The sequence below is a fragment of the Nesoenas mayeri genome, assembly GCF_963082525.1.
Source record: "Nesoenas mayeri genome assembly, chromosome: 5".
Taxonomy (NCBI): Eukaryota; Metazoa; Chordata; class Aves; order Columbiformes; family Columbidae; genus Nesoenas; species Nesoenas mayeri.
Window position 1 is genome coordinate 3734996 of NC_137548.1, and position 25886 is coordinate 3760881.

Here is a 25886-nt window from a genome sequence, read left to right on the forward strand (position 1 = left end):
CAAGAATCCTTACAGAACGCAGTGCCAGCATTTGAAATGGTGTGCAAAAAAATATCACAGCACTGAAATAATGAGAGAGAAGCTTTCAAAGCAAAGTTTGAGGGTGGTTCTCAAGTTTACTTGCTCCAAACAGAACCAATCTTATTTATCCAGAAAGTACTTTCTCCTACTGAGTTACCAGATGTGTGTTTACAACGAGGGGAGGAAAAAAGGGCTAAGCAACCAAATGGTCCATTATTTCATAAAAAGCAGCATATATGGCAGTAACAATTGAGAAAAATCATGCTAGAAACTCTTCAGCCTTCCCAGTAAATCCAGCTCTGAGGGACTCGCCATCAATTTGAACAGCGGTTAATGGCAAAGTACCTGGATTCATGCAAAGAACCTGTGGAAGTTTGTTTCCCAGATAAGAGTTTTCCTCCCTGCGGTATTTCTTGTGTTATACAGAATTGCCAACAGTGAAACAACAACAACAACAATCTTGCTTAAAGCCCGATATTCTCAAATAATTCAGCCTGAATTCCCCAAGGAACGTTTCCTGGAAGAGCGTTTTCACGGCACCTCTTGTGAGAAACAACGTGGAGTATCTCACCGAGTCCAATGAGAGCGAGGTGGAGGCGAGAACGCCTCTCACTGATGAGGTATATGCTAAATAGAAGTAACGCTGTGGTATGTATAATATACGGGACCTGAGGAGCTCGTACTGAACATCGACAAGGAAGAGGCACCGTCACGTTCACCACAAAAACCAGGACAAGGAAGCGAAGGCCAAGGGCGTTTCTTCCCAGTCCGGTTGGGCCGCCGTTCTTGGTGAAGATGAACCACAAAGTTGTCTTGTGGGAGGATTTAGAATATGGAATGACAAGAGGATCTCATTGCAAAGGCACTAGGAAGAAGCATATAGGTTTAGGTTAACAAGATTCATCCTATTTCCGATCACTAAGTGGGAGAAGAAACTGCAAAGGTTGGGATTTTCTGAGAAAATGCTGCAGTTTTCTTTTAAGCAGCAAAATAAAGCTATTTTCAAATTATTAAAATGCTGAACATCCATACAGCAGAATTATATTAAAAACAGCAGCAGACAAAAGTACATCCCATCACCATTGGCAAGGGACATGTAAAATGTTTATAAGGTTAACTATAAAACAATTTTACAATCAAAATATGAACAGGCCAATTCAAGTATATATATACAGAATATATTAAAATCATATAAATTATATATTTATACAAAGGGCACAAATATAGCAAAAAAGCTATAGTTGATTCAACAGAACTGAGCTTGAATGATCAAATTCATCTAGAGATGTTATGAGTTTCTCCCAAATTCCTTCTTTTTAAACCTGGACAGATTGATACCTCAGATACCAAGAGCACAGGAAGCAAAATAACAAAACACACAACCCATAAATCAAAGAGTTATTTTGTATGAAATGAAACTAACAGTGGGCAGGGCACATCTCATATGAAATTCTGATTTAATTATTTCCATCGTAAACATGGATCAGCTCTCTTAGAAAGTCAGGAATTTCAAGTGATCCGCTTCAGATGTACCACCCTGGTGCATATATTTGATTACATTTGAATGTTGTTTGATTTGCAAACATTTAGGAAAAAAAAAATGGATACAAACACATCTCAATCTGCAAAAAAAAAGGTGACAGATGGCAGCAAGTTGAAAACTGAACAAAAATACTCGGCTGAACTAGAAATGATGCTCTCCTTACAGCATTTTGGCTAGTAAGTGAGCTTAATAACTTATTTCAAATGCTTTTTTATTTCAAAATATAACAGCATATAACCACAAGCCGCTGAAGTACTTGAGAATCTACACAGTCCCATCCATAGGCTTATATTTAAACCCGACCTAAGTGCTTGCCTGAATTCAGGTCTATGTTAATAAGTTCTGTATAAGTTGTACCTAAACCTTCCCTCTTGCTGCGGGACCACCCCTTCATTAATGAGGTTTTTAAAGGCTCATTACATCTCAATTAACCCAATGGTCCTGGGCGTGCAAGGAGCGGTTATGGCAAGCTAAGTTAAGCAGAAATTAAAAGGCCAGACTACACATATACAGAACACTGGCTTAAAAACCAGAACCAAGGATGTGAAAAAGTAAAGCAGTTTGAACAGATGCAGGTTAAATGGGGGAAAAAAGTAAAGAAAGAAAAAAAATCAGCCATATACCATACATAATGAGCAGTGGATATCTGTTACACTGAAAGGAAATCAATGCAAACAGGATTTCCTCAGTTTCAAGTAATCCTTGATGCCTTTTTGGCCAGCTGTGTTACACTATAATAGATATTTTAATAGCTTTTATACTCTACAATTTAGGCAGCTAATTTTTCTCTTACATATCCAATTATCTCTAGTGAACATTCACCTATAGTTCTCCACGTATTCTATATTAGCTCCTTGAAAAACTATTCAAGTTCAATTATATTGCAAATTAAAGACAGTTACATTCTGTATGTTCCTTCTAGATTTGAAAAATAGGTTTTAAAGGCTTGTCAAAGTTTAGAAGAAAAAACCTTTCCATTAAAAAATCTTAGCTTAAAAAAAGCATTAAGACACCTTTTTTTTCTGATCCAGGGTACTAAGAAAAAGATTACAAATATACTACAATTTGACCAAGAAGACTTCATGAATATGCTGCTTTTGAGCATGCAACACCGATATCTGTCAAGTTCCAGGTATCAATGTATCCCAATTCCACCACAGTCCATCACCATTTCCTCGTGAGATGTGTCCCCCATCCCCACCCTACCACCCTATCAATAACCATTATAAAAAAGGTAAAATCTAGAGTTAGTGGCAGAATCTTCACAGTAAATCATGAAAGAAAATGTTGTTGTGATCGTCAGTCAATCGGCCCCTGAAAAATCAGCTTGATGCAGTTGTGTTCCCCGGACAGTTGCGTTGCACAAAAAGGGCAGGCGGCGTGAAATGCGTGGGTACCGTGGGGCAGCGGGATCTGAGACCAGTATTTCGCAGACTTCTCTGAGCACACGTGTCCACAGGGGGTGAAAGCATGAGTGGGAGGCCCAGCATCCACGTAAAAACCCGCTTCACAACCCAGCCACAGAGGCACGTAGGGGCCAACGGTTCTGCACATGGGACACTCCCGCTCGTTGGCTTCCGTGTCGCTGCGGTGTCCCCAGTTGTGGTAGCCGTGGACATGGCCGCAGCTGAGGTACGCCCAAGGCTGCTTCTCTTCCACCACATCTTTACGGTTGATGCTGGGAAAAGCTAAAGTGTTTAAGCCGACGGGACACTGCGGCCTGGCGGCGTTTATCTCCTGTCGCAGGGCTTCGATGTGTTTCTGAGTCGGGGCGTGGAACAGTCCGTCCGCCGTTCTCCACAGGAGGGTGGCTCCGCACAGGTCGATGAGAGAACCATCCTGGAGGACATTGGTCTCATTTTCTACCTGGTGGTGGAACGCAGAAGGAGTTAAGCCCGAGAGCTTTTACAGACAACTGAGTTAGTTCTGTGAACCTGCCACCTGCCTCACCAAATTGTTATCCTCCCTGGCACGCTACTGACTTTTCACAGAATCCCAGAATGGAAGGGGTTGTGGAAGGGACCTGGAAAGCTCATCCAGTGCAATCCCCCCATGGAGCAGGAACACCCAGATGAGGTTACACAGGAAGGTGTCCAGGCGGGTTGGAATGTCTGCAGAGGAGACTCCACAACCTTGCTGGGCAGCCTGGGCCAGGCTCTGCCACCCTCACCAGGAACAAGTTTCTTCTCACATTTAAGTGGAATCTCTTGTGTTCCAGTTTGCACCCATTACCCCTTGTCCTACCGTTAGTTGTCACTAAGAAGAGCCTGGCTCCATCCTCCTGACACTCACCCTTTCCATATTGATCCCCATGAATGAATCCCCCCTCAGTGTCCTCTTGTCCAGCTCCAGAGCCCCAGCTCCCTCAGCCTTTCCTCACACGGGAGATGCTCCACTCCCTTCAGCATCTTGGTGGCTGCGCTGGACTCTCTCCAGCAGTTCCCTGTCCTGCTGGAACTGAGGGGCCACAACTGGACACAAGATTCCAGGTGTGGTCTCCCCAGGGCAGAGCAGAGGGGCAGGAGAACCTCTCTGACCTACTGACCACCCCCTTCTAACCCACCCCAGGTACCATTGGCTTCCTGGCCACAAGGGCCCAGTGCTGGCTCGTGGTCATCCTGCTGTCCCCATGACCCCCAGGTCCCTTTCCCCTACACTGCTCTCTAATAGGTCATTCCCCAACTTATACTGGAACCTGGGGTTGTTCATGCCAAGATTCAAGACTCTACACTTGCCCTTGTTATATTTCATTAAATTTTTCCCCACCCAGCTCTCTGGATGGCAGCACAGCTTCCAGTGTCAGCCACTCCTCCCAGCTCGGTGTCATCACCAAACTTGCTGACAGTCACTCTATTCCCTCATCCAAGTCATTGACGAATATATTGAATAACACCGGCCCCAGCACTGCCCCCTGAGGCACTGCACTGGATACAGGCCTTAACTGGACTCTGCCCCATTGACCACGACTCTTTGGCTTCTTCCCTTCAGCCCGTTCGCAGTCCACCTCTTATTGTTTCCTTGTGGCCCACCCATTTGTTTGAACCCATTTCTGGTTTCTTATCCTACATTTAAGATTATATTTATATATATATCTCAACCTGTGCTTGTACAGGAGGTCCTAAATCTGCAACTGTTACCTGCTACGACAATACTAATTATGATATAGTTTTCCTCCCTGAATTGATTACTAATGTAGTATCTTGCCCAAAAAATTAACTTCTCAAATACCCTGTACCACTGAGTGCCCTATTTTTATCTGTCAAATATTAATTCTCTATGTGGCTCTGTCATGTTTAAGGTAATATTTGCTGAAATATTCTATCAAGACTGAAGAGGAAACTTGCCATTCCTTAAGGGCTGTATTAGCTCTCCTGGAATTTGACTGGCAGAGGCTGTTCACACAGCAAAAGACCCTTTGGGACTAAAAAAAGACCCTTTTGGACTAAAAAATGATCCTTTAGAACTAAAAACATTTTCAAGGGATTATGCCAAACACATGTAGTACTTTCCTGAAATACTCTTATTTTAATGTCACAAACATATAAGCAACTTGTGCTACTGCTACCAGTTCGGTAGTGATGAATACCTATTGAAAACGTTCTTTATGAAATCAAAGAGGAAAACAGATGTACTGCCTGGCTTTATACATAGAAAATGCATAAAGAATACCACTAAGGCAAAACAAATACCCTAAACATTAAGTAGGTCACATGAAACCATCATGTGTGTTTAAGAATACTATGAATGACAACCAGTTTGGCATCTACATTTTAATCTAGTTTAAATTCACAGATTAATCGTGGATCATCCTTGCTCGAAACACCTAGATGGTACAATACAGACCACAGATAAGAGGTCACCAATGTTAAGTGCTTCCAGCAGAAAAATCCAGAGGTTGAAGAACAGATGAGAAAAGCTGTGATTTGATGCACTTTTCAGATAATTCCTTCAAAAACAGCAAAGCAGAAGCCGTCTCATATGCAATGTGTTCAATTCATTATACAGCATGCATTTGGTTTTATGAACCCAATCAACGAATACTGATCACATCACACCAGTGTGCCATGTAATTTTATTTAAATGAGAATTCAAGTCATTTTGGAGGCAGAGAAGGGAATTTATTTGTTTTAGCGTTGCCTTTCTTTAGCAGCACTACGAAGGTGCTTTACTAACCACGTACAAAGGGCGCGATTGCAACATCATCTGTCCCATCCCTGGGGCGATGTTTGCCTGCCTCCATTAAAGTGAGAAAGCAATTTCTGTACTGAAAGCAAAACAAAACAATCCAACTCCATTTTCCCAACTCCTTTAAATACTCGGTTTTCTGCCCCTTCAGTGCGAGTGCGTGGGATTCCTCTAACAACCAACCAAGCTAATGGGCATTCAGTTTTGGCACTGAGAGGACGTTCCCCTCACCATGCACACTTTCTTAGTCTTCAACCTCTAGCAGATGGATGATAAAGTTATAAAAGAGGCACCTTCAGCTCCTGTGAACATCCTCTACCTTCCTGAACCCTAACAAAGAAGGAAGAGGTGAACCATGAAGGTTTTTCCAGGCAGTAGAGCGTTCTAACGTACCCAGGGGCAAGGAGGACTTCCGACTGGAAATATGGTTGTCTCTATATTTCGCTGGGCTATTTCTATATGTTCGTGCTAGATTTGTTTCCTTTGAAGGCAGAGGAAAACAAAGGATGAGCAACAATAGCTTTCTCCTTCCTTGGTACCACAGAGCTTGGGAAGGGGAAAAAACAAGGGCTCTAGGGGAATTCTCTCATGGAACCTCTCTCCTGCCACAGGTCTCTTTTGATAAAGGCAAAGGCCATCCTGCTCCACAGGAGAAAACAGAAATATACTTAGCAGGGCTTCTCTTCGTAGTGGCCGGTAAATGGGACAGAAGCGGCTTTATCCAAACTGGTGGACTCTTACAAAAGTACCACAAAAGCCAGTTCCCTACGCACCAACTCCAACATGTCCCCATGTCCCAGGAGAACATTCCAGAGATGGAGTGTATTTAGTTTCTATATCCTATGCTGTTTCAGTTGGAAAAGTGACATTAGCAGAAAACACAAGTGTTGTCCTCTCTAAGCAGAAACAGAATAGCAGCACAGAATTCACTGGAACACACAGGTATTTAGATTATTTCAGTGCCTGCTATTTAGGGACCACGCTATTACCCCACAGCCACTCCACGACTGCATCCCTTCAGGCCAGGAAAACGAGCACCCCTTCACAGAACCACAGAATGTGAGGGATTGGAAGGGCCCTGGAAAGCTCATCCAGTGCAATCCCCCCATGGAGCAGGAACACCCAGATGAGGTTACACAGGAAGGTGTCCAGGCGGGTTGGAATGTCTGCAGAGAAGGAGACTCCACAACTCCCCTGGGCAGCCTGGGCCAGGCTCTGACACCCTCACCAGGAACAAGTTTCTTCTCAAATTTAAGTGGAACCTCCTGTGTTCCAGTTTGAAACCATTACCCCTTGTCCCATCATTGGCTGTCACCGAGAAGAGCCTGGCTCCATCCTCCTGACACTCACCCTTTCCATATTGATCCCCAGGAATGAGTCCCCCCTCAGTGTCCTCTTGTCCAGCCCCAGAGCCCCAGCTTCCTCAGCCTTTCCTCACACGGGAGATGCTCCACTCCCTTCAGCATCTTGGTGGCTGCGCTGGACTCTCTGCAGCAGTTCCCTGTCCTGCTGGAACTGAGGGGCCACAACTGGACACAATATTCCAGGTGTGGTCTCCCCAGGGCAGAGCAGAGGGGCAGGAGAACCTCTCTGACCTACTGACCACCCCCTTCTAACTCACCCCAGGTACCATTGGCTTCCTGGCCACAAGGGCCCAGTGCTGGCTCATGTTCACCCTGCTGTCTCCAGGACCCCCAGGTCCCTTTCCCCTACACTGCTCTCTAATAGGTCATTCCCCAGCTTATACTGGAACCTGGGGTTGTTCCTGCCCAGATACAAGACTTTACACTTGCCCTTGTTATATTTCATTAAATTTTTCCCTACCCAACTCTCCAGCCATTCCTTGTTTTCTTTTAATTACCAGCTCCTTCCAACTCACCAGTTTCCCCCTTTGTTGAGCAGATCTGGTTTCCCGGAGCGTGTACACATCGCCACAGACTGAGATCTCCCGCCAGACTCCAGGTTTGGACTCCTCGGTGAAGCCTCCTTTCGGATGCATGACCAGCACCCCATTAGTTGTCAATCCATCCATGTGGCCATCAGGATTTTTCCATTTTGCCGCTTTTTCCTGCATGTGACAACCACCCCAGGAAAGAAACACTTTGTCTAGAAGTACACGGGCTAAGGTTTTACACACTCAAGTTTTACTAGTGTTGTCTAAACCATATTCTGTCACTGGCTGGCACTGCTTAGACATAGATTTACAAAAAACCAACATTTTTAAGAATACCTTGTGCCAAGGTGGTAATATCTTTTGCTCATGCATCTTGAATTACTATTCAATCTTAAATATTATTATTTTTAACTCAGTTGAGTGCCTTTGACTGCAGGTTAAGGGCACAGAGGTGAGGCACATACTCCTAAACACCACACTGGAATGTCATGACAACAGGCACATCTTATTCCATAATGCTGCTCCATGGTCTTCAGCAGAACAGCAACAGCAGCTTATTCACAATGAGTGTGATGAACACACCAAACAAACCTAAAGAAGATCCACTAACAGTTACTAGAGTAGAGCTGCATTGTTAAAGGCAATTACGACCATGAGTCCATGCTGGTAATAAATCAGGCACATAAAACTACTTAACACTGCAGCTGGTACGCTGGAGCAATAAAAGTCTAATGACAGTATAAGGTATCAACTAGTAGAAGGAAATTTTGGGGCTTGAAAATAGTGGAGAGTAAAAAAGAGAGTTTGCTCAGACATAATTATTAGTAGTACTTACACCAAGAAATATATTTTTAGACGAGTCAAATCCAGCTGCAAAAATCCTTGCGGTATATGGTGGGCTCCTGTCACAAACAATCCTGCACGCAAAACGGGAAATGGTGCTTTGCGTAATCTGGGTTTCATCGTTATTTTGAGTTCCAGAAATCGTATCTGTTACTACAAAGTCTATGGGGCTTTCTGTCGACCTCCCAACCTGCAAAAACATGAAAAGATAATGGGATAATTAGAGAAAGCCATAGAAATATCAAGCATTAAGGACACAATTTTACCAAGGTAATGTCGATGGCGTCGGTAAAATACTACCTATTGAATTTTTGGATGGCAAGATGCAACTAGAGACTGGTCTGTATTTTCACATTTGTCCTCGGCAGAAACACATCTCTGACACTGCAAGGTAAGTTTTCACTTACTACAACTGCTGTATATGCTGCAATGAATTGTTTGCTGGAGTACTGTCAACAGTACGAAACTATTAATACTATCACCTTGGTTATTTCATAAACTAACTGCAGCAAATTACTCACCACTATATTCCATCAATTAAAAAAATCCTAGCTTGAAATGCCAAGTTTTATTCACATTTCTAGTTCCAAGTTAATTTGCCATGGAAATAAAGGACTTTTTTTTAGAACCAGAAGTGGGTTATTTTGGTACATCTTAACAAAAAGCTGCCCACCTTCCTGCTTGCAGAATTTGTAGTTCCAGAATAAAACAGTTTTCAGGTAAAACCCACAATATGATGAAATTTATTCCTAATCATGCACATGCATAACTAAAAAAAGGTTAAAACTTTCTTCAGCAGAAATAAGACACAGCTGAACAGTAGACAATATTTTTCTGTATGGACATCTGTACATTTTAATCTGAAAACTGGAAACATCTAGGCATCTGGAACAGAAAATCTCATTGCAAACATTAGTTTTATAGACACACTGATCAAACAGAAGAAAATTAAGAATATTCTTCACATGCAACTACCTTGAATATCAAGAATCTACACTTATAGGAATAATCTCCTTGCTAAACATCATCTCATCGTCCTCCCAGAAGTTACACTCTGCTTTGCTTCTTGCTCTTCAAAACCATGTGTGGTTCTATCATGAACAAACATCTCTGCAAACTGAATTTGCTGTGAAGAAACGTTATTCGAGAGCTGGAAAGTGACATTTTTAATACTTAACCCTTGTCACAAATGAAGCGATAGCAACAGTGCAGGGATTTCTCCCATACTTCTGCTTTCAGTTCTACTTTGCAGCATTAAATTCAACCATACGCCAAAATTCATGTATTCAGAGACACATCCACTTATTTTCTCCATCTCATGGTTCTCAACCCCTGGATGGAACAGGATGAACTTGCCACAGAAGCAGCATCAAGGAAATACTGAAAAAGCACTTCAATTTTTCATAGAAAGTAAAGTGACTACTAGAACACCCAAGAGACTGAGTTCAGAAACTATTTATCATGGGATATTACTGATTTATATAACTTGACAAGCTGAAGCTAAAGCTTAGAAAGCTACATTCCTCTTCTTTTTACAGTTTATTCCTAACAGGGTTCTATGTCCCACCCAATACAAGTCCTGCTGACAGCACCAAGCAGCACGAGGGACCTGATTCATAACTTTGGACCATTCTCCATCCGCACGTGAAGTCTCTTAAAGGATAATCAATAATGAACACGAAAGAAATCTGTTCACAATCAGTTTCTGCCTGTTGCAGTCTCTCACCTAGATCATTCTCAAAGCTTTTAGATGCAATTAGAGATAAACCTGCCATATTTTCCCTCAACGGATGAAAAAACACACAAGTGTTTGCTCACAATCGTCTTCACATCATAGCAATCAGTCAACATGAAATACAAATATGTCTGGATATAAGCATGAAAAGCACAGAACCCCAGAATGTCAGGGGTTGGAAGGGACCTGGAAAGCTCATCCAGTGCAATCCCCCCATGGAGCAGGAACACCCAGATGAGGTTACACAGGAAGGTGTCCAGGCAGGTTGGAATGTCTGCACAGAAGGAGACTCCACAACGTCCCTGGGCAGCCTGGGCCAGGCTCTGACACCCTCACCAGGAACAAGTTTCTTCTCATATTTAAGTGGAACCTCCTGTGTTCCAGTTTGTACCCATTATCCCTTGTCCCATCATTGGTTGTCACCGAGAAGAGCCTGGCTCCATCCTCCTGACACTCACCCTTTCCATATTGATCCCCATGAATGAGTCACCCCTCAGTGTCCTCTTGTCCAGCTCCAGAGCCCCAGCTCCCTCAGCCTTTCCTCACACGGGAGATGCTCCACTCCCTCCAGCATCTTGGTGGCTGCGCTGGACTCTCTCCAGCAGTTCCCTGTCCTGCTGGAACTGAGGGGCCACAACTGGACACAAGATTCCAGGTGTGGTCTCCCCAGGGCAGAGCAGAGGGGCAGGAGAACCTCTCTGACCTACTGACCACCCCCTTCTAACCCACCCCACGTACCATTGGCTTCCTGGCCACAAGGGCCCAGTGCTGGCTCATGGTCACCCTGCTGTCCCCAGGACCCCCAGGTCCCTTTCCCCTAAATTGCTCTCTAATAGGTCATTCCCCAACTTATACCGGAACCTGGGATTGTTCCTGCCCAGATTCAAGACTCTACACTTGTCCTTGTTATATTTCATTAAATTTTTCCCTGCCCAACTCTCCATCCTGTCCAGGTCTTTGATGGCAGCACAGCTTCCAGTGTCATCCACTCCTCCCAGCTTGGTGTCACCAGCAAACCTGCTGATAGTACACTCCATTCCCTCATCCAAATCATTGATGAGGGAATCATCAAGCCATATACTAAGCTTTTATTTGGTTTTAATGTCTCTGAACTTGCATATGATATTTTAAGCAATTATTTATATATGTAATTTTGTAATTTGTGTCACAAGTATTTCTACACAATACCAATTATTTTAAGTATTTGGTTTTCCTTTTTCTCTGCCTCTTGAAAAAGCCTTTTAGAGGACCAGACTCATGTATTGTGCTACATTTCAACACTGGAAATTCTTCGAAGAAGTGGCCTTGAAAACATGGCAATTTCCTCATGCTCTGTAGCAATTAAAATGCTGGGTTTGCCATCACCAGAAAAGTCCCTCAGGAAGAAATGAAGAACTTTCTATTATCATATCTGTGTCATATTCTATATAATTTCACTAAGTTGCTTCCAATAGCAAACCATAAATCTTCCAACTGATTAGTAAGACAGGTTCTGTTGTCTACACTAGAGGTTATTGTTAAAGGCTGTGTAGAAGCCGGGCAGTCAATCCATTTGCTGGTGTGTACTGTCAATCAAAGAAATGCTATCAAAAATGCTCACTCCTGAGACAAAGCAAAACCCAGACAACCTGCCAGCAGATAATTTAACAGCTGCAGATCCTTGAACTTCAACACAATTTCACTCTGATGGTAGGGAGGATTGGACCATGCTGTTCTTTAGAAATGCACCCGCTTCTTGTATAAACTTGTATTGATTTAGGGTATTTAGGGTTCCTTGTTGCAGTACGAAAAGGTATAATCAAGCCATTCCCGTCTAATCAAACCATGAAGGAACAGTTCTACTCCAACTGATGCAGCATGAACACAATAGTTACAATACTCTGAAGAAAATCATTTTGAACAGCACCTAGATTTTGGGAGATGCCATATAGAACACATTAGTACATTGTTATTGTTATTGCATGAAGAAAACTGATGTGGGTGTCACTAAGACAAATGTACATTTTTAAACAAATTTCACTATAGAATTACATTTAAAAACTCAAAAACCAAACTGCACACAATGCAGCAGAACAATAGTTCAATAAGTACAGTGGGAATAAATTAAAAAAATACTCAATGTTGTCTAAGGAAAAAAAAACCAAACTGGTAGAAGAACAGGAGATAGAGCTACTTCCACATGAAAATTCATCCTGCATCTACTGAACATGTATATAAATCTGCATGGGGGAGTGGGCAGTGCACGTGCATGGTGCTCTGAACCACTTAACTACATGAATAAATTTCATTTTATTATGGAAAATGTCAAGAAAATGGGTATTTAGATAGCCCCAACACTGTTCTTCAATGCCTTCTTCCATATGCGCCTCACTTCAAGAAGCAGCACGAGGAGATGACACTTTTTGGGTTATACTCTTGGAAAGCATAAACCAAGAAGCTATTCTGGATTTGCCGTCTTCAAAATTTTCCTGTTTGTTTCTGGAAAACTGCAGAACACGAGTCACAAACATCACACCTCTCCCATTTTCCATTGAAGAAAAGGACTGACACTAGACTCGCACAGAAAAAGGTGACAGCTTTTCGGTGAGCTGTGGATCTCCATTTTCACAAGAAATCAGCTCTAAGCCTATGGATTCAGTCCTCACAGGTTACAAATGGTACCCTGACCCACAAAACAAAAACCTCTGGCATCCCTTTTCCCTATTTTGGCCCTTTTTCTCTTTTCAGGTCCCACTGATTAAGGTGTTACTACCAACTGTCGTTCTAAGCTTCTCACATTCTTTACTATGGTTACTTTAGTGAATTTGTGTAGTGTTACTATCCCGTTTCATGGGGTGGTGAGGAAGATTGAGACTAAAAAAATAAAGGCAAGCTAAGTGATGTACCCAAGATAACACATGTTATCAGTAGCCAAGGCGGGGCCTGAAACCTCAAGATAATCCTGTGGTCCAGGCCTTATCCATCCCTTTTCAAATTCCACATCTTCGCCAGCGTTCTACAAGAGTCAGGAAAACACATTTGAAAACAAAACAAACTCCAAGGACTGTCTGTTTGAGCAATGCCTGATCAACAGTCAGGTTTTATTGTGTGGATCAATAAAGACAATGTGGAATTTGCCATCAGGTACCACAGGGCAGCACAAACCAGCCTTCAAGTAACTCTTCTCTGACGGCCAGCAATCAGATTATTGAGAATAATTAAAACCTAATGGCTTATCTAAATAATGGAAATTTCTAGCATGACTTGAGCAGTAAAATATTGTCACAGCCTGCAAGACTATGATTCCTTTTCCTTTACCCATTCTCACGGCTATCAGCCTCTCCAGGCCAATGCTTGCAGTGCAGTTCTCAAAAGACACAGAGTGAGAATACAAACCAGGACACAGAGCTTGAGGTGATGCTGAGACCAAGTCACAGCATGACCACCTACACAGAAGAAACAGACTGCACCAAAGAGAGGAATTTTAACACCACAAAAGCCTTAACCTCTACACATCAGCCGTTTCAGGGGGCACCAGAAGAACTGAGAAACTTTATCAACAACACGATACAGCTAAAAATATTTTATTGGTATTAGAATAGAATTACAGAATGATTTGGGTTGGAAGGGACCTTCCCAGCTCATCCAGTGCTCACCATGAGCAGGGACATCTTGACCAGCTCAGGTTGCTCAGAGCCCCGTCCAGCCTGGCCTGGGATGTCTCCAGGGATGGTTCAGCCACCACCTCTCTGGCCAACCTGGGCCGGGCTTTCACCACCCTCAGGGCCGATAATTGTACAAGATGTGCCCAGTCAGGGTGAGGCAGCCGTGGAGATGAATCATATCAGACTCTTCTCAGAGGTGAAGAGACAGATATTCCCACAGCAGAAATGGTCAGATCTCTCGCTAAACTCTGCGTGTCTTGGAAACCATCTAGTTTGACCACAGAATCATTTCAGTTGGAAGACACCCTCAAGATCGAGTCAAATCATAACCTCACTCTAGCACTAAAGCAGTTACAAGCCAAACCAGTCACTATCTACAAACGTATGGCAGAGAATTGTCTGAACCATACACGGCCTCTCATGGGTAAAGTAGCACATGGGCCAAAATTAGGGCTTTTGTGACATTTCACCTGACATCTGAGAGCTGCTGGGGGGGAAAAGGAACGGTCGGTGCTTGTACAGCAGCACAAGAGATTAGACTGGAGATTAGAAACCAATTCTTTGCAGAGAGAGTGTCAGGCATTGGAATGGCTGCCCAGGGAGGTGCTGGACTCACTGGCCCTGGAGGTTTTTAAAGTGAGGTTGGACATGGCACTTAGTGCCATGATCTAGTCAATGGACTGGAGTTGGACCAAGGGTTGGACTTGATGATCTCTGAGGTCTTTTCCAGCCCAGTCAATTCTGTGATGTGCAGCCCAGCACCAGCAGGTCTCTGTACTACCTGGTGCAAATTCCTCCTCTGTTGAGCATCACCGGATCTCTAAGGGGAGCAGGGGAAGATCTGCTCTTAGCTGGGCTGTGCTAAGCTTAACCAGCTCATTCCTCACTGAGCCAAACCCCTGCTTTAGATCCAAAGCATCTTTAATTAGCTCCCTTAACCTACTGCCTTAGACAATGGTCACTTGAAGCTTGGTCTGTGTAAAACTGCTTTAAAACTGCTTTGCCTGTGCTAGATCTCTTCACCTCGGGCTGCTAGATTTCACTGGAGTGACAGCTAAGCACTCCAGCGTACCTAATTCTTCATCAATACCCTCCGAAATAAAAGCTGTAACCACCACTAGCACATTATGCAATCAAGAAAAGAGCTGTCTATACAATACGACCAAAGTAGCAGCTGTTCTGCTTTATTCATTTTTCAGTGTATACAAGAAGTGGAAAAATTCCAGCTTTCAGATTTTTTTCCCCCCCAAATTTACATACAGAAGCGGCTTCACTAGAGCTACTCAAGGCACAAAAGCATCTTGCAGAGAGAAACAAGTATCACGCAGTAACTAAAAAGGATGGGTTATATTTTTTCCTTTTACTAGTTAACATAGAAAAACCTCTTTCAATTCACTCTGGCTGTGTTCTCCCTTTCTAACTATCTATTCACGCAGCATTACATGAGCCAGACTGCTTTTAATCAATTCCTATTTGGACCTAAACTGTTCCAAAGTCACACTAGGAAAAATAGTATATAGAGCAAAAAACCCCAGAATCTACATGAGGCAACAACATTTTCATTTTGACAGAGCCATTTCCTCTTCTGTCAACACCACTCAACTGCTGACCCTTCTAAATATGAAAAGAGGGATAACAACTCATTATAAGATGCTCTAATTATAGAGGTCGCTGACAAGACAGACCCAATTAGTCTAGACTGGAAAAGGTTGTGTGCATTTGTTTTGCTCTGAGCTTGAGGTTTAAGATAGTACAGAATTTTTGCTCTCTTATTACATATATATAAAAATAACCATCGCACAAGAAAACAACTTAAGTTACCAGAACACTTGATGATGCTGAAAAACACAAATGTATATATGGGAGAGTGAAAACACATTGGATAGAAGGTAGCTTAAAGAAACCCGGCACAGTCCCCTACGCCATTCGATATATTTGCACACTCTTCAGGATCAGTTTTATCGTTCTGTCACCAGTTTGTCTCCTTCAGTGCACAGTTCCCTTCCCCATCCCATGTCCTACTCCCACCCATTTCCTTTTGACTCCAGCTACTTGATTAACTGGAGGATGAGGGTATATTCTTGTGCTTATTCATGAATTCAAACAGACCACACATCCTTTTCTGGTACTATTAGTACAGTTGCTACACTGTCCTTGCAGAAAAAGCAGAGTACAGTGAAAGCAATAAGGTAGGAAGGATATTAACAGACACTGGCTTGAAAAGAGCAAACGATGCAAAATATCAAAGTGTTCCCATATTAATGAAACAGAGTTCAACTACGAGTATTCCACAGATCACAGAGAACATCCAGAAGAATATAAGGCAGAACTGTGTGGTTCCATATGTTGCTTTAAAAATACAATAATTTTTAAAAGCATGTATTGCATTGAGCCTTACCTGAAACATGTCTGTATCTTTATCATGAGTGTACTCCACTACAACAGTCTGATTTCTGGATAATGTGTAAGAGATACTGTGCTGACCTTTACAGCTGATCGCCTGTTGAATAAAAAAATATGGCTATTATACACAAAAATATTATAATCAAATTCACTTCACTCTATAAACACCTTTACTATGATCAGGAAAAGCAGTGTATCGTAACATTTTATTACAAGGCTGGCTAAACACATACAATAGGATTTTTCGGTTTCAGTGGAAAACCCCATGCTCTTCTTAGTTTAGAAGCACTCAATACCAACCATTTTCATAGCTTTAGACTAAAAACACATGGTTTTCTCTCTGAAATTATATTAAATTCCTAACCCTCATTGGGACTCCTATGTCAGGAAAGACTTGGGGTTTAGGGTTCTTTGGTTTATTTACTTGTTTTTAAAGCAAGTGAGCGGTACAAGTGAATTACAGTTGAAAATGCCAGGATTTCAGGGGTATCGTTAAAGCAGATTTCATCAGAAAGAGCCCAGCAATTTGACATAAATCGTGATGAAAAACCAACACTTTCAACTTGTTTTTTCTTATTACAGGGTAATTCTTACTACCTATCCCAGAAAACTGATCTCTATAGATACGGATATAGCATCAAACGGTCCCAACGCAGAAAGAAACAGTGAGAAACCTTTTTCCTTGATGAATAAACGCAAAGAACAGTTGCCACAGCAAAGAGCTGTAAAAAGAGGCAGGACTCAGCGATCCCCTCACAACCCCCAAGGCTCAACGCACAAATTCTTCATGGTACCGATGATCCTTTCTTAAGCTTAGACTTAACACTCACTTTGAATCATTAAGTGATGTCAAAGTGAAATTGTGTTATCTATACAATGGAAATGCACTTGCAAAAGCTTCAGGACAGAGGGGAACAAGCTGAAAAACTCAATCTATTGGCTAACAGGGAAATAGATGTAAATATGAGATCCATATAGCCACACACAATTATGAAACGTAATGACGGTTATTGCTCAGAGAACACTTCGCAGACACTGAAGTGTTGAATTAATAAGTTAATTAAAGCTTTCTCCAGTTTTCTGCTAAGGCGGGTAATTTTATAGAAAAGGTTCTCAGTAGCTCCATTCCAAAATTCACAGATAGGGATGATTAAACTAAGCAACTAAATCTTTTCTACTCATTCGTCTCTCACAGAAGTCTAAATGATCCCAAAGCTACAGATCGATTATTTAACAAATCACTAAAATCTTACTAAATGTTGGAGGTATTAGAAACATCTACACACATACTAAAAGCCTCCTAAGTGTTCACAAAAGTATTCCACACAGAATTATTGATAATAACATGATGGAAAAGCTGTTTTTTGTAAACCTCATGCATTTATAGCAAAAGATTAGAGACCATTGCTGAAAGCTCTTAGCAGCTCCAACACCTGCTGAAGATTTAGGCTTAGGTGATAATACCTGGAGGCAAAGGCTTGGGCAAGATGACCTTTCCCAGTTCTTTTCACAAAACTTTAAGCTATTAAGTCTAATTTCCCTGATTTTGTTCCAACTGTTGCAACAACAGTTGAGAAGTGAGGTTAATGTATTTGTTAATCATCGGTACATAGACTCTATATTTCCCAATTTGAATATATACATTAATGTGACAGCACCAATCACCAGCAGACGGGTAAAATTCCCCAGCACGGATACATGTCCTAAGCTCTGCTCTTGTCAGACAAGATACTGGAGCAAATAGAAGCTTTGGGGAGACCAAGAAATGAGAATTTCAAGGTCCGATGGAAAAAGCAAGAGAGGAAATGTAGGAACTTCCAGAGTTACTTAGTGAGGTCATGTCCTACACCTACAGAACTTAGGAATTATTATATTAACATATCTAAGCCCTATCAGGCTGACCAAGGTCAGCATCTCCTCTGAAATATTAGGGTAGGACAACCTTTTTCTGTGTTCATCCTATTCCCTTCCCCGTCCTATTCCCTTCCTCTTTGTTTTCCACTATTCAAATCCAGTTATTTACAGTGTGAAATGCCTCATTTAATTTCCTGGAACTGTGTAATCATTATTTTCCCAAAGCTAAGAACAATGAGAAATGTTTCAACTTGTGTGGTTTCACAGTCTACTCATCACCAACACAGTTGCTCTGAATCGAAGACATTTTACAGGCATTTTAATTGCCGGTCTCCAAGCAATTGGCCATTTCCAAGTCAAAAAAAAAAAAAATCAAAGTAGTATGTCAGGAACTATGCAAAACAGAAGAACTATGAACTATTCACAATGAATCATATAATCACAGACTCCCAGAAAGTGAGGGATTGGAAGGGACCTGGAAAGCTCATCCAGTGCAATCCCCCCATGGAGCAGGAACACCCAGATGAGGTTACACAGGAAGGTGTCCAGGCGGGTTGGAATGTCTGCACAGAAGGAGACTCCACAACCTCCCTGGGCAGCCTGGGCCAGGCTCTGCCACCCTCACCGGGAAGAAGTTTCTTCTCAAATTTAAGTGGAACCTGTTATGTTACAGTTTGAACCCACTGCCGCTTGTCCTACCATTGGTTGTCACCGAGAAGAGCCTGGCTCCATCCTCCTGACACTCACCTTTTATATATTTGTAAACATTAATAAGGTCCCCCCTCAGTGTCCTCTTGTCCAGCTCCAGAGCCCCAGCTCCCTCAGCCTTTCCTCACACGGGAGATGCTCCACTCCCTTCAGCATCTTGGTGGCTGCGCTGGACTCTCTCCAGCACTTCCCTGTCCTGCTGGAACTGAGGGGCCACAACTGGACACAAGATTCCAGGTGTGGTCTCCCCAGGGCAGAGCAGAGGGGCAGGAGAACCTCTCTGACCTACTGACCACCCCCTTCTAACCCACCCCAGGTACCATTGGCTTCCTGGCCACAAGGGCACAGTGCCGGCTCATGGTCATCCTGCTGTCCCCCAGGACCCCCAGGTCCCCTTCCCCTACACTGCTCTCTAATGGATCATTCCCCAGCTTATACTGGAACCTGGGATAGTGAAAGGTAAATACCTTAATAAACATTGTTGTAAGTGGAATGCAGCCAAAGTCAAAAATCATTAAGGACTTGACAGCTTAAGGTGCTACAGAACCTTATTACTACAAATCCCAAAAAGGTCTGGAGATCAATTGCCCCAACCCCATTCTAATTCTCATTGGTTTGTAGCAATTAAAATAATGAGGTTGCCTTTTTACTATTTTTAGCGTTCAGATTTCTAGACTTCGTTTTCTGCCAGGACGCTTTTCCCCCCCCGAGAAAACACTGATGCTGTCACACAATGGCACTGGCTCTCACACGACGCACGGCAGCACCACGAGTTCTAATGGATGGCTTCAGAATTTCAGGCTGGACACCATGAATTCCACCTTCCAAGCAGGAACTAAACCATGAAAGAACAAAAATTGGCCACTGAAACTTACTTGTATCTCCCCACCAAGGCTGCCGAGACTCACCAGAGCAATAATGAGCATTTTCAAAGCCCAGAGTCCACTGAAGTTTTGAGTGTGTGGGTCAACATCAGTTTAATTTGAGAGCGGTTTCCACATGACTGTTAGGTTTTTACAAGTTTAATAAAAATCAGCAATTGAACACGGGGAAAAAAAGCCTAAATTAGTTCCCAACAGAAACAAATGCTGGAAAAACCTCTCTAATGTATATAGCTTGAGCCTGCCAAACAAATAGGAAACATGTGGCTCCAGCCCATCCATAGCATATGGCATCTCTTGGCCAGTCGGAATGCTGGTGGGAGATACAGGCTGGATTGACCCAGCAGTTTGTTTTATATGGTTAATTGGCTCAAGCTGTGGAAGCCAAGTAATTCCCTTTGGAGGAAACAGATAGCAAAGTGGAGACCGAGAAAAACCCTGTGGAGGAATAGAGAGAACAAACAACAGCAGGAAGAAATATCTCCAGAATAATTCCACTGCTAGTTACTCTGTGTCCACATTGGGACTGAGGGATTTTTAGAAGTCCCAATGCCAAATGAAAGCAACAAGGGAAGCCTGAGGTACAATATTCCCCTTGGCATGAAGGGACACATTTCCCCAGCGTCTTTCCACGACAGAGCTCGTTCGCACAGTAATCCATCCACTTCCAAAGGATGACCATGAGCCAGCACTGGGCCCTTGTGGCCAGGAAGCCAATGGTACCTGGGGTGGGTTAGAAGGGGGTGGTCAGTAGGTCAGAGAGGTTCTCCTGCCCCTCTGCTCTGCCCTGGGGAGACCACACCTGGAATCTTGTGTCCAGTTGTGGCCCCTCAGTTCCAGCAGGACAGGGAACTGCTGGAGAGAGTCCAGCGCAGCCACCAAGATGCTGAAGGGAGTGGAGCATCTCCCGTGTGAGGAAAGGCTGAGGGAGCTGGGGCTCTGGAGCTGGACAAGAGGACACTGAGGGGGGACTCATTCGTGGGGATCAATATGGAAAGGGGGAGTGTCAGGAGGATGGAGCCAGGCTCTTCTCGGAGACAACCAATGACAGGACAAGGGGCAGTGGGTACAAACTGGAACACAAAAGGTTTTACTTACATTTGAGAAGAAATTTCTTCCTAGTGAGGGTGGCAGAACACTGGCCCAGGCTGCCCAGGGGGGTTGTGGAGTCTCCTTCTCTGCAGACATTCCAACCCGCCTGGACACCTTCCTGTGTAACCTCATCTGGGTGTTCCTGCTCCATGGGGGATTGCACTGGATGAGCTTTCCGGGTCCCTTCCAACCCATGACATTCTGGGATTCTGTGACTTTCAAGTCACAGGACAGCATGCACGCTCCAAGCCTCACTACAGGTTGAACCAGTTGACCTTAGCAGGAAGGCTCCACTCCTCTCCTCCCCAGCACTCAAAGTACATACTACAGCTCCGCACCTCCAGCCTTGAAATTTGTGTTCCAGTGATTTAGGATCATCAAAACTGCCATATGTTCTCAGGGACTGCAAGGAGCTGCATCTGAGAAGCCCCACTATACCACCCCCACACTAACAAGGCCTAAGCAATGTGTTGGGTTTTTTTAAAACTTTGCTAGTAGCTCACTTTCAGTTCCATCCTTCCTGCTGGCTGGAATTACACACAGCCTTGGTTTTTCCCCTGCCTACTTACACACACTTTTCATTCTTGCTCCTTTCTCTCCATTTTGAGAACAACTCATTCCAGCATTCTGCACACACAATCAAAGCAGCAGCTGAAGGCTACAGCTTATAAATCTGGCGGGTCTCGGAGGAACAAAAATCAAACAGAACCTGCTTTCCCAGCAGCAACGCTGCAACTCGGCAGCCCCTGGAACAGCCCTGCCCACCTGAATTATTTGCTCTGGAAAGGTAACTGATATCAGTTTTACCACCGTTTCAACAAGTGACAAAGTAGAATTCCCTCACTCCACATATAAAAACACCTTGCAGGTAAGGGGAATAAGAATGAAAAGTGTGCGTAAGAAGGCAGGGGAAAAACCATGCTCAACAGATGCTTTGGATCTAAAGCGGGGGTTTGGCTCAGTGAGGAATGAGCTGGTTAAGCTTAGCACAGCCCAGCTAAGAGCAGATCTTCTCCTGTTCCCCTTAGAGATCCAGTGATGCTCAAGAGAGGAGGAATTTGCACCAGGTAGTACAGAGACCGGCTGGTGCTGGGCTGCACATCTCTTGTGCTGCTGTACAAGCACCGCCCATTCTTTTTCCCCCCAGCAGCTCTCAGGTGTCTGGGGAAATGCCACAAAAGCCCTAATTTTGGGCCATGTACTAATTCACCTGTGAGATGCTACATATGGTTTCAGCAATTCTCTGCCATACATCTGTAGATATGCAACTGGTTTGGCTTGTAACAGGTTTAACGCTAGAGTGAGGTTATGTTTGGACGCAACCTCGAGGGTGTCTTCCAACTGAAATGAATCTGTGGTCAAACTAGATGGTTTCTGAGACACGCAGAGTTTAGCGAGAGATCACACAATCCCAGAATGTCAGGGGTTGGAAGGGACCTGGAAAGCTCATCCAGTGCAATCCCCCCATGGAGCAGGAACACCCAGATGAGGTTACACAGGAAGGTGTCCAGGCGGGTTGGAATGTCTGCACAGAAGGAGACTCCACAACCTCCCTGGGCAGCCTGGGCCAGTGTTCTGGCACCCTCACCAGGAACAAGTTTCTTCTCATATTTAAGTGGAACCTCTTGTGTTCCAGTTTGAACCCATTATCCCTTGTCCTACCACTGGTTGTCACCGAGAAGAGCCTGGCTCCATCCTCCTGACACTCACCCTTTCCATATTGACCCCCACGAATGAGTTCCTCCTCAGTGTCCTCTTGTCCAGCTCCAGAGCCCCAGCTCCCTCAGCCTTTCCTCACACGGGAGATGCTCCACTCCCTTCAGCATCTTGGTGGCTGCGCTGGACTCTCTCCAGCAGTTCCCTGTCCTGCTGGAACTGAGGGGCCACAGCTGGACACAAGATTCCAGGTGTGGTCTCCCCAGGGCAGAGCAGAGGGGCAGGAGAACCTCTCTGACCTACTGACCACCCCCTTCTAACCCACCCCAGGTACCATTGGCTTCCTGGCCACAAGGGCCCAGTGCTGGCTCATGGTCACCCTGCTGTCCCCAGGACCTCCAGGTCCATTTCCCCTATGCTGCTCTCTAATAGGTCATTCCCCAACTTATACTGGAACCTGGGGTTGTTCCTGCCCAGATTCAAGACTCTACACTTGCCCTTGTTACATTTCACTAAATTTCTCCCTGCCCAGCTCTCCAGCCTGTCCAGGTCTCTGGATGGCAGCATAGCCTCTGGCATGTCAGCCACTCCTCCAACCATTTCCGCCATGGGTCACTCTCTGGGAATGTCTCAGTCTCTTCACCTCTGAGAAGAGTCTGGTATGATTCCTCTCCATGGCTGCCTCACCCTGACTGGGCACATCTTGTACAGTTGTTGTCCCTGAGGCTGGTGAGAGCCTGGCCCAGGTTGGCCAGAGAGGTGGTAGATAAGAATACACAACACTTTCTTTAAAAACAAACAAACAAACAAAAAAACCCACCAACAACAATGATTCTTAGCACTCTGCTTTTTTAGAGAAGATGCAGAAAAAGAACAGCATGCAAAACTTAAATAAATGCCACGTCTTCAGCAGACTGGACATGGGCAGCACAGGCGGCTCTGGCCTGGAAACCAACAGAAAGGTCAGTACGGCTGAAAAACTGGAACACTTTCCTCTTGCACAATGACAGATTTGTGTCAAATATCTCCAGAAAAGCCTTTTTATCAACCAATAAACCACAAGGAGGCAAAACAGTAGCAGACCACCCCTTCTGCAGGAACATACGAAGTCTGTAAAATAACCCCACCTAAGATGGTTACACCAGTGCTGGATTTCTCCAAGTGCAACAAGAAAACCCAAGTTTTCCTTGCACTACTTTTTTATGGGCTATTCTTTGAGATCTCTAAAAGCTCCCGGACATACTGATGAACTAGTGGATATTCTTCAAATTTGTCTTCTCTAATAGGCATGCCACTGTTTCAACCAACAACAGACACAATAGCATAGCAAACATTCTGGCTTAAGGATCAAACCCAAAGAAAGGCTTGCAAAGCACATGTTGTTTCTTTTTCCCCTCCCCAAAAATTCTACTAATTGTTTTAGTAAGAGATTCTCCATTTATCTACTGCACAGATTCACATCGACCCTCAGCCAGATGTTTCCTATCGAGGAGCATCCTTTGCTCTCTCCTGCACAAAGCTGCTCATTTCCCTCAGTCATCTTCAGCCCAAGAGTTCGAGAACAGGGCACGACTACATTAACTTAACACTATGAGGTCAAACCTTCCATGTAGGAGCGTGTCAATGAATTGGAGAAGCAGATCCCCAAATTCGCACAGCCCTTAGGCTGCCGCTTCCAAGGCTTGCAGGTTTAATCCGCTTCTAGAAATTGAGATTTAGCTGCTTTCTTCTGGTGTGCAATGTTTCCAAGAAAAAGAAAGCTCTGCATTTGGAAATCTAAGCTTCACAGTTCACTTGTGCCTAGCTAGCTCCCCAAAGATCATGAGACGGATTAAACATCATTATGGTACCAACTCTCCTGCCCTATAGCAGAAGCAAAGGCTAAAATCCATTAAGAAAAAGAGGCAGATGTCTCACAGGAAGGGCTGCTCCTAGAATCGGAGTTTTAGTTTAGTTAATTAGGTTGGATTAGGACAATAAAATGATTTATGGGAACACTTTGGTTTTCTTTGTCGGTAGTCAGGCTGACCGACACTGCGCTGACGTGTTTAAAATTAATGACAGCAGTGCCTTCATGAGTTAAATGCTTTTCTTACTTGGCTGCCGGCCTTCCATTTCTTTTACAAAAAGAGAACACAAGCAACACTCAAGGACGTCAGACAAAAGGTCTTGCAACTTAAGAGAAAAAGGGAGCTTTAGCTAGCAAGGACAGAATACTTTTGAAGCAAAGAACACATCACATTTCCACAGGATTTTTGGCCAGACCGCCAGAGCCAGCAGACATGAGGTTACTGTGAGAAAACACACCAAAAGCTCATGATCATGACACCGATGTTTTGCCCACATCAGAAAAATATGCCCACTTAGCAAGTTTCCCCGTGAAATTATGACAAATGTCAATTCATATAACGTTAACTAAATGCTGTTTGCAATTTCCCTCTGCCTCCACTTAAACTCAACAGTAATCGTCCGGAATTACTGCTTCTGTAACACTAGATTTCAATAACACTGAAAATTCACACTGACCTCTGGCTACTAATACCGCTATTATATATAATTTTCCTCTAGCCTGTTGCAAAGAAAATAAAGAGACATTATCAATGGGTTTCATGTCCCTGCAGGAGGGGCCGAAATAACCGTACCAAGCAGAATCACAGGCCCAGCTGTTGAAAACATCTGCATCTGCTTCCTGCCCCGCTCCCTACAAACCCAGTGTTCTTCCTTCCTTTCCTTACAAACAAGTGGAACATTAGAGCTGCAACACCATCTCTGCACGCATCTTTTGAATACCAATGCTAAGACCTTGCCCGTCTCTAATATTTCAGCTGTCAATGTCCTCTCGACAACTAAACGAGTGTTAGGAAATGGTCAAAAAAGGCCAAAGTTGGCAAACACAGATAAAAGAATATGCCACCGTAAATAAATTAAGTTTTGTACACAGCACTTGGGTATTTCTGACAACAAATTTTGATGCATATACTGAACTGCCCACAGGCAAATGATTTCTTCTTCTCCAGTGCACGGTAAACAGAATAAAGCAATGCTCGCCCTCTGAAAAACACCAATTAACTGCAAAAACACTACAAATTCCTTACTGGCTTCACGCAGTTTAGTTCATTCGTTAAATGACGCAAGCACTAACAGACTGGGGAAAGTCAAAAACGCACAATATTTGGATAATAGATACCTGACATTTAAAGAAACAGTTTAAAACTCTCTATGTGTGGCACTGCCTGCAATCCCAGTCCCAACAATTGAGTTTGTGTGTGAAACCTGCAATCCACCTTTCTTCAATTCGCCAGCTGCAAATCACCTCCCTTGAAACTCATGGTACCTGGGCTCTATACAGAAGAATAACATCAGCAAATAGCCTGATTTATTTACACTTCAAACTTTTATGGCTTTCAAGGCATCCATGAGTTTGTTC

General features: G+C 43.7%; 1 protein-coding gene across 1 annotated transcript in view; it reads right to left on the minus strand.

Annotated features, from left to right (window-relative positions):
• Positions 1 to 2820: 2820 nt before the first annotated feature.
• Positions 2821 to 25886, minus strand: part of PELI2 (pellino E3 ubiquitin protein ligase family member 2) — a 79656-nt gene continuing 56590 nt past the window's right edge. The window contains exons 3-6 of the mRNA XM_080344893.1: positions 16264 to 16365; positions 8479 to 8676; positions 7629 to 7817; positions 2821 to 3430 (exon numbers count right to left, since the gene is read on the minus strand). Of these exons, the coding sequence (XP_080201019.1) occupies positions 2864 to 3430; positions 7629 to 7817; positions 8479 to 8676; positions 16264 to 16365 (1056 nt within the window). The 3' untranslated portion in view covers positions 2821 to 2863. The remainder of the gene's footprint in view (positions 3431 to 7628; positions 7818 to 8478; positions 8677 to 16263; positions 16366 to 25886) is intronic.